General features: G+C 37.8%; 1 protein-coding gene across 2 annotated transcripts in view; it reads left to right on the top strand.

Moving 5' to 3' along the window:
- The window catches only part of Tango1 (transport and golgi organization 1), a 528,108-nt gene that overhangs the window by 381,984 nt on the left and 131,413 nt on the right, over positions 1-14,711 (top strand). For both annotated transcript variants that reach the window (XM_090376510.1, XM_090376509.1), the window contains exon 18: positions 7,724-7,825. In XM_090376510.1, the coding sequence (XP_090232636.1) occupies positions 7,724-7,825 (102 nt within the window). The remainder of the gene's footprint in view (positions 1-7,723; positions 7,826-14,711) is intronic.

Genomic DNA, 14,711 nt, shown 5'->3' with positions numbered 1-14,711 from the left:
AGACATGAAGTTCTCCGAGCATTGTAGACAGATTGCAAGGAAGGCCCGTGGTTTCCTGTTGATGCTTTATCGAACATTTGCTAGTAGAGATAAGGTTGTCATAATTTCATTATGCAAGGCTACTGTTAGACCACACTTGGAATACTGTGTTCAGAAATGGAGACCACACCTAAAAAAAGACATTGAGCTTCTTGAAAGGGTCCAAAGACTTTCCTGGTACAGGGCTAGATTTAAACTTGTTGTGGCCCTAAGCTATAACAAATATGGGCCCTTCTCTCTCACTTTTCACCTGTGACAATATTAAAAAAGGTTTTTTTATGACAGAGCGGGGCCTCTTGTAATGTGAGACCCTAAGTTATAGCTTGTTTAGCTTAGCTTATATGTAAATCCGGCCCTGGCCTGGTGAGCTCAACAAAAGGGCATCCATATGAAGAAAGACTTCAAATATGTGGGTTGCACATCTTGGAAACTAGGCACCTTAGAGGAAACTTTATTGAAGTGTTTAAGGCTCTGAGAGGCATAAATAAAATGAATGAGGATGAAATTTTCAAGTTTATAAATGATGCTAGAACTGGGGCCATAAATTCAAATTACCAATGGCAGGAGGGAAATGCATAGGTTGTCTATTTCTTTTTCTTTTATTTTTTATTTTATTTAAAGTTTTTATTATTATTATTTTACTCTTTTTTTTCTTTCTTTTTTATTTATTTATTTTTTATTTTTTTAGGGTGGTGCAGCATAAGCCTTAGGCTTACTTGTACCATGTGGCCATTACTAATACTAATATCATACAGGTACCGGTCTAGAATTGGGTTTTTGTTTGGATAATTCAATTCTTATTATTTCATCTGCTTGTGATATTTAAAAATTCTTGTCCATTGACACAAGGCATAAAATATCTTTCACAGTAAGGGAATATGCTAAGTCCCAAGGAAGTAATGTTAAAAGTTTGGTTTCCAGCAATGCAAAGCTGAACATGGAATACACATTGAAGCCTGCTTAATCTGATGATGACATTATATAGAAACATAGCTATATAATGAAATAGCGCCTCCATAGCCAGGTGGGCAAGAGCAGCAGTGGGTAGCACACGCTTCTTGATTAGACCGGGGTTCGAGCCCATGACCACCAAATACGGAGGATGCGGAAAGGTCACGGAATGACCACCGCATATCCCCGGAGCAATATGGCCTTAGTTGCTAATGCTCCTAAAAACCAAATAACCAGCATAACATATAATGAAATTACATAGGAACTTAAAAATCAACACAATAATACAGTCAATGTCCATAAAATTTAATGTACCGACATGTGAAGAATTAGTTTTATACAAATTCTTATCATTGGAGCAACTGACTTTTTTTTTTTTTTTTTTTAATGAAAACCCCAAACACGAAAGGTATCAAAACCTATAGTACTTAGTACCGTGCATGGGTTGAAGGAGAAGTATAGAGGGAGGGGGGGTGCCGGAAACTTTGCTCTAGAGACTAAACATGGGTCTCACCACTTCAAGCCTCCAATAAGCAAAGTGGTGGTATTTCACCAGTTGATGAAAGTCATCTACCACCTGGACTTATCATATGCTAAATTATTTTGTAAGTGACATCATCAGCCCCCTGAGCAAATGTGACTGAAATCACAATGAAAAATATCTATTTTTCCTGACCAGCATTTTCATGATATTCTCATGTTATAAAGGCAGATTACTAGAGCTCTAGTAGAGTGGAGACAGAAATATAGCATTTCTGCCATATTCCATTAGCTTACTAGTGACTTTTTTTGCAGTAAAAGAAAATAGAGAATAAACATAAATGTCATTGAAAAGGTTTGTGCTGAAAGATGAGGTGCAGATATACAGCAACTTAATGTTGGAAGAGGGCCTTGTAAAATAAATAAAAAGACATGACACTTACTGATGTCACTAGGAATTAAAAGTTATATGGGGACAAGTTGTTGTGATTGAGGTAGCTGTTTTTTTTTTTTTATGTTGGTTGATGCTGTATAAGCTTTCCTTCTTGCATCATTTACCATTATTAATACTAATTATAAAATAGATAAATATCTTCTGGTGGTTATGAGAAATAATATAAAAGAGAAATTGCTAGGACATTGCAAAAGCCTTTGGTAAAAAAATAAAAAAACTGGGGTGGGGGAGTGTAAAGCATTAGCATTAGTAGAGGCATACGATGCAAGAAAGCAAGCTTATACAGCATGGGGCAAAAAAAAAAAAAAAAAAAATCTCATTTCACCCATCCATTCATTCCAAATGTTTGTCTAATTCTGCCTTGAATCTATTTAAGCTATCAACTTTTCCAATGATAGATGGAAGTTTGTTCCAGCAATCAAACACCCATTGGCTAAAGGTAAACTTCTGCACATCTATTCTACAATCCTCAGTTTGAATTTATGCCCTCTCAGGCGATTATTCTGAGCAAGAAGAAGAATCCCATCAGCATTGAGCATGCTCAAATCATACAAGGTTTTATACACCTCAGTCAAATTACCTTGCAGGTGCCTAGTCTTCAGACACTCTAATTTGCAAAACTTACGCCTTTTTTGTTAAGAACAACCCTTTATTCCATTCACTAATTTTGTTGCTATTCTCTGCTCATTCCAGCAGCTGTACATCCTTCTTAAAATGAAGCCTATATTCCACTCCAACTGTAAAACCAAAAGGACTGAGAAACTCAGCACAGGCAATAAAAGACTAAAAGAACCTAGTGTATTCGTCACTCAAGAGGTTTTATAAAAAGACTGTATGAATCTTCTGGTTTATGTTAGAAATATATTATAATTGTTTATATTAAATTGATTTAAAAAAAAGTGTGTGTTTATGTGTTGTTTGTTTGTTATGTTTGTTATTTGGTTTTTAGGAGCATTAGCAACTAAGGCCATATTGCTCCGGGATATGCGGTGGTCACTCCCTGACCTTTCCACATCCTCCGTATTTGGTGGTCATGGGCTCAAACCCCGGTCTAATCAAGAAGCGTGTGCTGTGCACTGCTGCTTGCCCACCCGGCTATGGAGGCGCCATGTGTTTATGTGTATATTTATATATACATACATATGCATGTTGAAGTATGAACTGAGTTATTGTAATAGAGATTTAATGCTATGACTACTAAGGCAAATGAAACTTTGCAACTGTTGAAAATGATTTGGAATAAGAAGCTGCCTTGATGGACACGAAAGCCATAAGGTGCTCGTCTGTGTAAAATTACAATAATGTAACCTAACTCAAGGTGTGGCCCCACCATTGCCTTATACAAGGGGATAATCACCTCCCTATCCCTGCTAGAAAAATTCCTGTATATCATTGACAAGACACCATGTCTTGTCATCACACAGGCCATCTGCACTGCTCAGAAAACTTCATATCTGCCTGCATAATTGCCTCCAGGTTCTTTTCATTCTCTCTCTCTCTCATTCTCTTTTATTCTTTCACCATCAGTGTAGTACCACACAGTTGATATGTGCTACTCTGGGGTTATTGCTTCCCATATGCAGTACTTTATATCTATCCATATTAAACTTCAGTTGCCACCTCTCAGCCCATCCGCTCAACTTTTCTAGATCCTGTTGCAGCAGCGTACTGTCATTAACAACCCTGCCAACCTTCGTATCATCTGCAAACTTGGACATTAAGGCTGATATACCATCATCAATATCATTGATAAATATAGAAAAAAAACAATGAATCCAACACTGAACCCTGGGGTTCAGTGAACCCACTAATAACATTAGTCCACAAAGAGCAGTGTCCATTGATTACCACTCTGTCTTCTCCCACTCAACCATCCCTTTATCCATAGCAGCAATTTGCCTCCAATGCCACACTGCTCCAATTTGTGCAGCAGTCTTCCATGTGCAACAGTATCAAAAGCCCCTCTAAGATCCAAATATATGATACCAAAATTAATTTTTGCATCCAGTTCCCTTTTGTGACCACATTATAGTATCCAATCAAGTTGGTCAAACGACTTCTCCTTAACGAAACCATGCTGTGTCCGAGCTATAACTAAAGTCTTGTCTAGATGATCCTACAGTGCTTCTTTCACCAGTGCCTCTATTAATTTCTCTGGAATAGAAGTTAAACTAACAGTTTTGTAATTACTTGTTTCACCCTTTGATCCTGTTTTGCGAATTGTGCACATTTGCACGTCTCTAGTCCATTGGTTCCTCCCCTGAGTCCAAGTAAGCTCTCATAATTATGGCGGCGCCTCCGTAGCCAGGTGGGAAGGAGCAGCAGTGCGTAGCACACGCTTCTTGATTAGACCGGGGTTCGAGCCCGTCACCACCAAATACGGAGGATGCGGAAAGGTCAGGGAATGACCACCGCATATCGCAGAGCAATATGGCCTTAGTTGCTAATGCTCCTAAAAACCAAATAACAAACAACAACAACAAATAATTATGGCTAAGGGTTGCTTACTTCCTTTGCTGCCTCCTTTAATATAATTGGACAGATCCCATCCATCCCAGGTGCCTTGCTTATGTTTATCTTCAACAATTTCTCCTCCACTTTGCTGTCAGTTATTAAAAAATCATCTAGCTTACTGCCAAAGTTTAATACACCCCTGGCATTCCCCTCCCTGAATAACTACTCGTGTGTGAATGTAGATGCAAAGTACTCATTTAGTTTGTTAGCTACCTGAGCATCCTGAGCTGCTGTAGCTACCTGAGCAGGATCATCAACAGTTGAACCATCGATATCAAATGGACCAATCTGATTCATCCACTTCCTTCTAGAGTTTACATAAGTAAAGAACTCTTTGCTGTTTTTCTTTACATCCTTTGCCAAAGATTTCTTGTAATCTGCCTTTGCCTGCCTAACCTCCTTTGTGACTTGGATACAGACCAGCTTATATCTATCATAGGCTTCCATGTCACCTGTTAATTTATATGTATCCCATGCATTTTTCTTCTCTGCCACATGTCTAATTAGTTCATTTGACATCCATTTAGGCCTAAATCTTGAATAATATTTCTTAAATTGATTTCAAGAGTAATTCTTTGAATGCTTCCTATTTTGAATTTACTGTTAGTAACATCATTAATTGATCCCATCGTATACAATTTAAATACTGTCTCAGACCACTGTAGTCGCCTGTACGAAAGCAAAAACCCTTCCCTTTATCCCTGATGGTAGTTACCTCTTTGAGTAAATCCTCCTTCAGCACACTGTGATCACTGGCACCTAGTGTTCCTTTATCTGCAAATTCTTAATGCATGAAGAATCACTACTGATAATCCTGCAAATTCTTAATGCATGAAGAATCACTACGTATTACTCCCTCTAGTTGCTTTCCCGAACAGGCTGCTGTAGAAAACAATCATCCAATAAATCCACAAAAGCCTTGCTAGTGTGTGAGTGACCAACCCACAAATTCCAGTCTGTATCTGAGAAATTAAAATCCCCCATTATAAGACAATCTGATTTACTGGCTCACTCTATTTCTCTGCACAGTTGTTCATTATACTCATCAGAGTCATTAGGCCTATAACACACTCCTACTCTCAGTTTTGCTTTCCCAGTGCTTATGTCACACCAAACTGACTCGACACAGCACTGTCCACTCATGTTTACTGGCTGTACTACCTTGGATTATGTGTGTTTCTTAACTAATAGCATAACCCCTCCTCCCTTCCTATCCATGTCTATTCTTTCTGTACATGTTGTACTCCCCAAATTCCACTTCTGCATTCCCTACATCTGTGCGACACCACGTCTCTGATATCCCAACATTATCTGCCTTGAATCTTTTGACCAACAGTTCAAATTTATTTACCAAACTCATACCATTTGTGTACACCCAAGTATACATGCACTTGTTCCTGTTCTTAGCTACCCTAACACATCCTATGTATTTACATGTTCCATGATGACTCCCAGCAGCCTCTGAAATCCCCCAGCATCTTGTTTTCCAGGCTGCTGCTCATTCCAATAGAAGCAGTGCAAGAATTACTTTCACCTCTGCCAGCGGCTATTGTTAATCTATTAGTCCATGTATTCCCCCCCCCCTAAGCTAGCAGTTTTCCGACCCACCTATCACTGCCTCGATAGCATCAGCAAATATTCTTGCACCCTTTCTATTTAAGTTTATTCCTATCCCTGTGAAAACAGTAAACAAGCATAGACCAGGCTGAGAAAAATTCTAAGAAAAGTTATATTGGGACAAGTCTGTGTTGTGATTGAGGTACCTGCTCTATTTTTTTTTTTATTTATTTTTTTTTTTTTTATTTTTTTTTTTTGGCTGATGCTGTATAAGCTTGCCTTGCATCATTTGCCATTACTAATACTAATAAGAATTAATAGATTTAATTACAGATTCATATAATATATTTAGTGGGGAAGGGTGGGGAGTAGATAAATATCTTCTGGTAGCTATGAGAAATAATATAAAAGACAAATTGCTAAGACATTGCAAAAACCTTTTGTAAAAAAAATAGGCGCCTCCGTAGCCAGGTGGGAAGAAGCAGCAGTGCGTAACGCACGCTTCTTGATTAGACCAGGGTTCGAGCCCGTGCCCACCAAATACGGGGATGCAGAAAGATCAGGGAATGATCACCGCATATTCCCGGAGCAATATGGCCTTAGTTGCTAATGGTCCTAAAAACCAAATAACAAACAAACTTGGCAGGAGCCTTAAATCACCATGGTTAGTAATCTGGAGTTGATTTCTTTGCTTGGAGAGAAGTTGGATGACCACACTAAAACCAGCATAAAATATTTATATATAACTATTTACCAAACATGCACAGACCTTCATCTACCACAAATGTATAAGAAAATCAATAGCTATTACATAATTAGCTCTCTTGTAACAACTCCAAATTGTAAATACAAATGAAGTGACCAAAGGAGACAGCTTTGAAAGCAATAGGAACAGCAAAATCTTAAATACGAAGCAAGGAAGGTTGGTTCTCCCTAGGCTCTAGCCTGGTGATTGCTTATTTTCTATCGAAAATAAGCGATCAGCATGCTCAGAGTCGCTCACCTCTTCTAGCATATGACCCTGCTGCCTCCCCTTGCCTCTTAGTGTCCCTCTGATAATTCCATCCCCCCAAGGGCAGTATCACCCACTACTTTAGGAACCACTGGTATAGCCCATAATCACAGTAAAATAATGGAGAAAAGTGGATGATTTTTTTTTTTAGTTATTTTCTTATATAATCCTTATTAAAAGCTATTTAAACTGTGAGGTCATATTAAAAAAAAAGTGGACAAAACTATGCCTTTCTCAATAGTGAAGTGTTAACAAATAAAGGTATTGGGAATTTTTAGTATTTTAGAATTTTTATTTCTCTAAAGCAAGACCCAGCTGACTATATATTGTGCATATCAATCATATTTTCTGTTAATCAAAATAACAGAACTATTATTTTGAGGCATGAATTTTTTCACTCCATATTTCTCTGACTGTTCACAGCTCAAGTGTAAAAGCAGCTTGCAAGCTGTGGTTTGGCCATATCAATGTAATGCTTTTCCAACATTCAGATTCTCTCAATTTCCCCCCACCACCGAATTCTTTCCTTGCTTGAATACCCTCCTTTTCTACAACATTTTTAATTTTAATTTTTATTATTACAGCCACTCCCTGACTTACTTAAGGGTTGCCACATTGCACATGTGGCATGTGCAATGTCCATAGGAAATGTTGGTTTTTTATTATGTTATTTATAATTTTTATATTTGAAAAAAATTGTATCTTCTTTTATATAGAGAATTGGGTGTACAAGAAGCGATGAGACAACTAAAAGAGGAAGATGCAAGTTCTGCTTATCGTCGTGTTGCTTTTATTAACCAAGAAAATGAGAGTTACAGGTTAGTGTATGTCACCTTTGTCAGTGTGTTGTTGTTTAATTCATTGATAGCAAAACAGAACATTTTCATGTTCTTTTGTTTAAATTAAACATAAAAAGATGGCTACACAATTTGAGAAATTGAAATTAATGTGTGTATTTAACTTTCTGATTTTTTTTATTGTCTCACAATAAAGAATATGAAGAAGTGGAAGAATCATTGAAAGTCCAACAAAAGAAACAGATAGGTTGGTAGGCACTCACAGATGCATCTGCCCACTGGAAATGTTAGGCACCTCCGTAGCCAGGTGGGAAGGAGCAGCAGTGCGTAGCACACGCTTCTTGTTAGACCGGGGTTCGAGCCCGTCACCACCAAATACGGAGGATGCGGAAAGGTCAAGGGAATGACCACCGCATATTCCCAGAGCAATATGGCCTTAGTTGCTAACGCTCCTAAAAACCAAATAACAAACAACAAACTAGAAATGTTATTCAAATTTTGGATTTTGTTCGAATTTGGTGGTTGGTGGTTAAGATCACAGAGCCTGTGGTGAGGGAAATGGTACAAAGCCACCTCGATAGGAATAGTACCCTTAATGTACCCACAGTGTTAGTTTGTGAATGCAGTTAATGAACTTGACCAGACTGGTCAAGTCTTACCTGACCAGTCTGGTTAATTAATATGAAGAAGTCAAAAAACACTGGGATTCAAGAAACAACCCTGACTTCAGTAAAACTTTTTTTTGACACAGTTATGCACAGAAAAGCTAATATGTAAAACAAGAACAAATGTGATTACCAGTAAAGTCCCAAATATTATTCCAAGTAAAGATACCTTTCTGCAGAAACTTAAGTATTATTCAACATGGTCATAGGAGAAGATGACTTTTTTTTCTTTTTTTTTTTTGGTGAGAAATGACATGACTCTGTTTAGAGGAATTGAAATTAATTCCTCTAATTACAGTTACACTGAAATTAACATTCCAGAATTAAATTCAATTTGAAACTGGAAAAATGAACTGTAGAATACAGTAAACCCTTGATTTTATGGGCTCTGATTTAAAAGACTTCACATTTAACAGATTACAAAAATTTCACTGGAACTAGTCATAAAATATAATTTTAAAATTATATTTTATTATATGTCTTAGCAGTGTGAGCCAATTTAACTTCTTGTGATATAAGGAAAATCAGGGACTGGTTGTCATATGATTAAGTACTCATTTGTGCCCTGTTTCTTTATTATAGTCTCACTTACAGTAATTTGCAGGGCCTCTATGAAAAAAGAGAAAGCATCTGAGTGCTGTTCAGAAATTAAAGCCTCTAGAGACATTAGTCTCTGAGACTGTTTCCTTCATCTTAGAGAAATATATCATGAAAAAAGTAAAGGTAAATGAAAGTTTCTTTTTTATTATTTAACTTTATTTTAGTGTTTCTAATATGTATTAGAAACACTAAAAACATTACACATACAGTAACTGTTTCGATTTTCAATTATGTGGGGGTATAAGTGGTCTCAAAAAAAAAATAATAATAATAAATAAATAAAAATTTTGACTTAACAGACATCTGGCAGTAATGTCCCCCTTCTCCCATATAATCAAGGGGATTTACTATACTGTCATTAGCAAAACAATAGAAATGGTTTCCAATGAATAAGAGAAAGTTATTAATATATAAGAGGAAAATAATGAGTGAAAGAGACTTTTTTGGAAATGGGATATATTTAAATTGAAGGAGTGCAAGAATTTTTGCTAATGCCATCAAGGTAGTAGTTAGGTGCATCAGAAAACTGCTAGGTTGGGGGGGGGATACACTGATTAATAGTTTAACAGCAGTCACAAGCAGAGGTGAAATTGATTCTTTTGTTACTTCTATTTGGACATGCAGCAGCTTGGAAAACAAGATGTGAGAGATTACAAGGCCTACTCTGCACCCTCATGGGACAAGCACATATATACATACATTGTACACTGACACTGGGAGTATAGTAAATTATCTTGGATTTTTTAAATATTGGTTAAGTTATCAGATGTGGACAACGTAGAGATGTCAAATATGATTCCATTCAGACATAGGAGCTGCAGAATTTGAATACAGTAAATGCATGTATACAGGGTGTCTCAAAAATATTGGTACAAACGTTTAGGGGAGGTAGGTAACATCTAAAGGAATGCGAATCGCATAGGAACCCATAACCGGAAACGTCACGGGAAAGTAGTAGCGGAGGCACAAGAAGCAGAAATAACACAAGACAGTAATTAGTGGCAAACATTTATTTGACATAATATTAACAATGGAGTACGAGATGGATGCATTTCATGATGTTACAACAGATGCTCAAAGGTTCCACCATGAGACACGATGCATGCATGACACCAATGCAGCATGGATTGGCGGACATGGTCGAACACACCTGGAGTTTCTTTGACAGTAGCAGAAGCACAGACGAGTCTCACCACAAGATCCATTTCCATCTCCACAGGCGATTCATACACGATAGATTTGAGGGGGCACCTACAGAAAGAAATCAAGTCTCGATAAATCAGGTGAGCGTGGAGGCCAGGCAACGGGTCCACCACGGCCAATCCATCGACGCCCAAAATGCCTGTTCAAATGGTCACGAACACACCTTCCATAATAGGCAGGCGCCCCGTCATGTTGAAACCAAATGTTGCGTCTCACATTTGCTGGAACATCGTCAAGTAACCCTGGTAGAACTTGTTCAAGAAATATCCGATATTTAGCAAAGTTTTTGTGGGATGGTAACAGGTATGGGCCGACTAAGCAGTCACCAACCATACCTGCCCACACATTTATTGCAAAGCGATGTTGTGCCGCATAGGGGCGCACACCATGTGGGTTGTTGTGTGCTGATTTAAATAACTTTTAATAAGGATTATATAAGAAAACATATATATATAATCCTTCACTCTGGAATAAGCCTTCCCGAGTGAAATAAGCCTCATCCGTGAACAAAACATAGGCTGGAAAATTCAAGTCTTGAACACTTCCTTGGAGAAACCACTGCACAAAAGCCACACGTGCAGGATGATCTTGGGGGAGCAGTAACTGAACCCTTTGGAGATGAAATGGGTGTAAGGAATCGTCGTGCCAGACACGCTGTACAGTGCAACGAGACACTCCTAAGGCAGAGGCAACGACACTTGTGCTGATAGTAGGATTATTCTGGACGGCATTCAACACACTTTCTTCCATGGCAGGAGTTCGTGTCGAACGTGGTCTGCCCGCACTACTCCTGTTACCTCTAAATGACCCATAATCGCACAAATTTTGATGCACACGCACAAACAAATGGTGGTCTGGTACGGGTCTGTCTGGGAAACGTTCTCCATAAATTCGTTGAGCAGGCTCGTCCATTGCTCTCTGCTAATCCATACACTAGGTGCATGTCTGCTAGCGCACAGTTCATATATCGATGCGTGCTCTTCGTGCGGCGACTACCGCGCCGTCTACTGACTTACGGTGACTTTTCCGGTTATGGGTTCCTATGCGATTCACATTCCTATAGTTGTTACCTACCTCCCCTAAACGTTTGTACCAGTATTTTTGAGACACCCTGTATATAGCTCGTTTATAGCTGTTTCTAAGGGTTCTCTTAAATCTGTTTCATGTCTCTGTGTTGAGCATCTCTGCAAAGCCAGGTATGTATATCTTATTGGTTTGTGCACTTAGTGATGTGTTGTGCAAGAGGCTTCCTAGCAACCAGCCAGCAAAAGTCATACTAGGAAATCTGCTGGCTGGGACATCTCTGTACAAAATTAGTTCATGTTTTTGGGCCTTTTGCCAGAACCTTGGGGTTGTAGTGAGAATGCCCTGTAAAGCCAATGAGAAGGGGAGATAGCAGGAAAGAAGGTAAACAGATATAAAAATAAATAAATAAATAAAAATAAAATAACAAATATATAAAACATAAAAATTGTTTAAGACGCAGCATGAAAGGAACTTGGGTGGGAAAGATAGCTCATTTGGTAGAAATTGCATTTACTGCTATTGGAAAGGGGAACTATGGTGTTAGGGGATGATAGAGGAGGATCTAGGTAAGCACTATAATGAACACCATGCTCAATGCATGCTGTTTTTGACAGCATCGCATAGCCTCTTTAACCGTTTCTACAATGCTGGTATAAGCGGTGTGGGGGAGAACAGACAGGACAAGAGGGAAACAGATATGCTCTTGGTTATGAAGCTAAGTCAGTACACCCAGTGGATATTGGTGTACATTATAATTTTGATTCAGTTTGGTGTGACTTAAACACTGGGAAAACAAAAATGAGAGGAGTATGTTATAGAGAAACTGATTGTGATGAATATAATGAGCGAATTTAACTTTTCTGATATTGGCTGGAACTTGGTCATTCTCACAGTTGCAGAACGCTGCTGGATTTACTGGGGTGACTGATTTAATAAAGGTGAATGTTTTCAACTTTCAACACCAGCATGTTAATCAACAAAAGAAAGCAATACTCTTAATGTGATCATCAACAGTGACTCTTCATACATTAAGCATTTTCAGGTTAAGAAACATCCAGGTGGCAGTGGCCACAGTGTATTGATGTGAGATTTTTTAAATATATAACTACTGCTGAGTGTAAATGGAGGGTTTGCTTTCACAAAGGTGACTATAACAGTTTCAGACAGTTTTACATAAATTTCAGTAGGATAAAATGATAATGTTAATAACTGCAAATTCTTAATAGGAAGCATTCAGGGCAGTAATCATAGATGCTACCAAGAGTTGGTACCAAGCTTTTGATACCAACTAAAGATATATTTTTCAAGATTTAGACCTAAATAGATGTCTGATGAACTGATGAGACTAGTGGCAGAGAAAAAAAACACATAAGGTGATTATAGATTATCAAGGGACACAGAAACCTACGGTAAGTATAAACTAGTCTGCAATCAAGTCACTAAGTAGGTTAGGCAAGCTTAATCAGGTTATGAGAAATCTTGGCTAAGAATGAAAAGAAAAGAAAAGTAACAAAGAACTGTTTGCTTATATTAATACTAGGAGGAAAGGGCACATCTCCAATCCCTATAGATTGAGATGTGCAAATATCTCTCCTATTCACAAAGCGTGATCAAAAGGCAAGTGAGCATTTACAGACATGTAAGCTTTATTTCTGTTCCAAGGAAATCAGTTGAATCAGAAGTTAATAAACTAATGGTGGATCATCTTGACAGAATGCAGTTATTTGATAATTTCTGAATGGATTTTTAAGAGGTGATCTTGTCTGACCAACCTAATTAGCTGCTATGATACAAAAAATAATTTTTACATCTGTACTTAGATATCAGTAATGCTTTTGATGATATTTCATATGAAAAACTGCTATGGATAAAGAGATAATTAAGTGGCAGAAGACAGAGGGTGGTTATTAATGGACTCCACTCTTCTTGGACTAAGGTTATTGGTAGAATCCCTCAGGGTTCTGCTGAGCCCCTCCTTAATGTTTTCAGTATTCATGAACAGTAATGATCAAGGCATATCAAGCTTAATGCCCAAGTTTGCAGATTATACAAAAGTGGCAGGGTGATTTTTCACGATTGTATGTTGAGTGAGGTTTATGTATTTCTCCATAAATTAGTTTATGGAGAAATACATAAAACTATACTCCACGTAGCTCAATTTTATCTTATCCAACAGCCTAATATGCTTATGCATTTGAAAGCTAACATTGAAGTAAGGACAAGAGGACTGCATTCCTTTTAACTTGGTTGTGTCAAGAAAAGGCATATTTATATTTACTATTTGTCACTTTGAATGGTGTTTGGTTTCAACAACTGTCACACAGATCTAGTTTTCTAAAGAAAAACTATATGGCACATTTTATATATGTATGGCTTAGCTAAACAAATGAGTAACAACCCCTTTAGAAACTTTGGTGTATTTTTCGGTGTAGCAATTTTTCTACAAAACATATACATAATAAAGCTTTATAATTGACTTTTATTTTCAGTAAGTTTCCAAAAGTTGCCAATTTGCCAATGAGTAAGTTTCCAAAAGTTGCCAATCTCTATTAATATGGCCATGCTATTAAAACTGTAATTTACTATATATCTTTGCTACGAAAACCTAAGTATAACTTTGTCTGCTTTAAAGAAAAACATATGTTCAGTTTGAAATGCTATAAAGAATATAATTTAATGTCCAGTGTGAAACCTGTTTCCTTTTACTTTTTGTATGTTCTAAATCTACAAAAATTTATCAAGTTCTCCCTTGAATGTATTAAAACCATCCACTTCCGAAACAGCAGATTGATTGTTGTAAGCCATTTCCAACAATCAATCAACCACTGGCTGAAGGAAAACTTCTGCACACCTATCCTGCAACCATCCTTCCTCAACTTGATATATATGTCCCTCCCCCCCTCGTGCGTGCGTGCATGCGTGCGTGTGGCTAAGAATGAAAAGAAAAGTAACAAAGAACTGTTTGCTTATATTAATACTAGGAGGAAAGGGCACATCTCCAATGCAGACAGAGGCGCCTCCGTAGCCAGGTGGGAAGGAGCAGCAGTGCGTAGCACACGCTTCTTGATTAGACCGGGGTTTGAGCCCGTCACCACCAAAAACGGAGGATGCGGAAAGGTCAAGGGAATGACCACCGCATATTCCCGGAGCAATATGGCCTTAGTTGCTAATGCTCCTAAAAACCAAACAACAACAACAACAACCAATGCAGACAGGAATTCTGTCTGCATTGCTCAGAAAACTTCATATCTGACTGCACAATTACTCCCGGATTTTTTTCATTTTCTACCACCTTAAGTGTAGTACCACACAGTTGGTACCTAACACTATCAAAAGCATTTCTGAAATCCAAGTATATGATAATCAAAATTATTTTTTGCATCCAGTTCCTTGTTCTCTGCTTCATATAAGAT

This window comes from Mastigoproctus giganteus, chromosome 6, assembly GCF_048544385.1.
Source record: "Mastigoproctus giganteus isolate SK-2022 chromosome 6, ASM4854438v1, whole genome shotgun sequence".
NCBI lineage: Eukaryota > Metazoa > Arthropoda > Arachnida > Uropygi > Thelyphonidae > Mastigoproctus > Mastigoproctus giganteus.
This window is presented reverse-complemented; position numbering and strand designations above follow the sequence as displayed.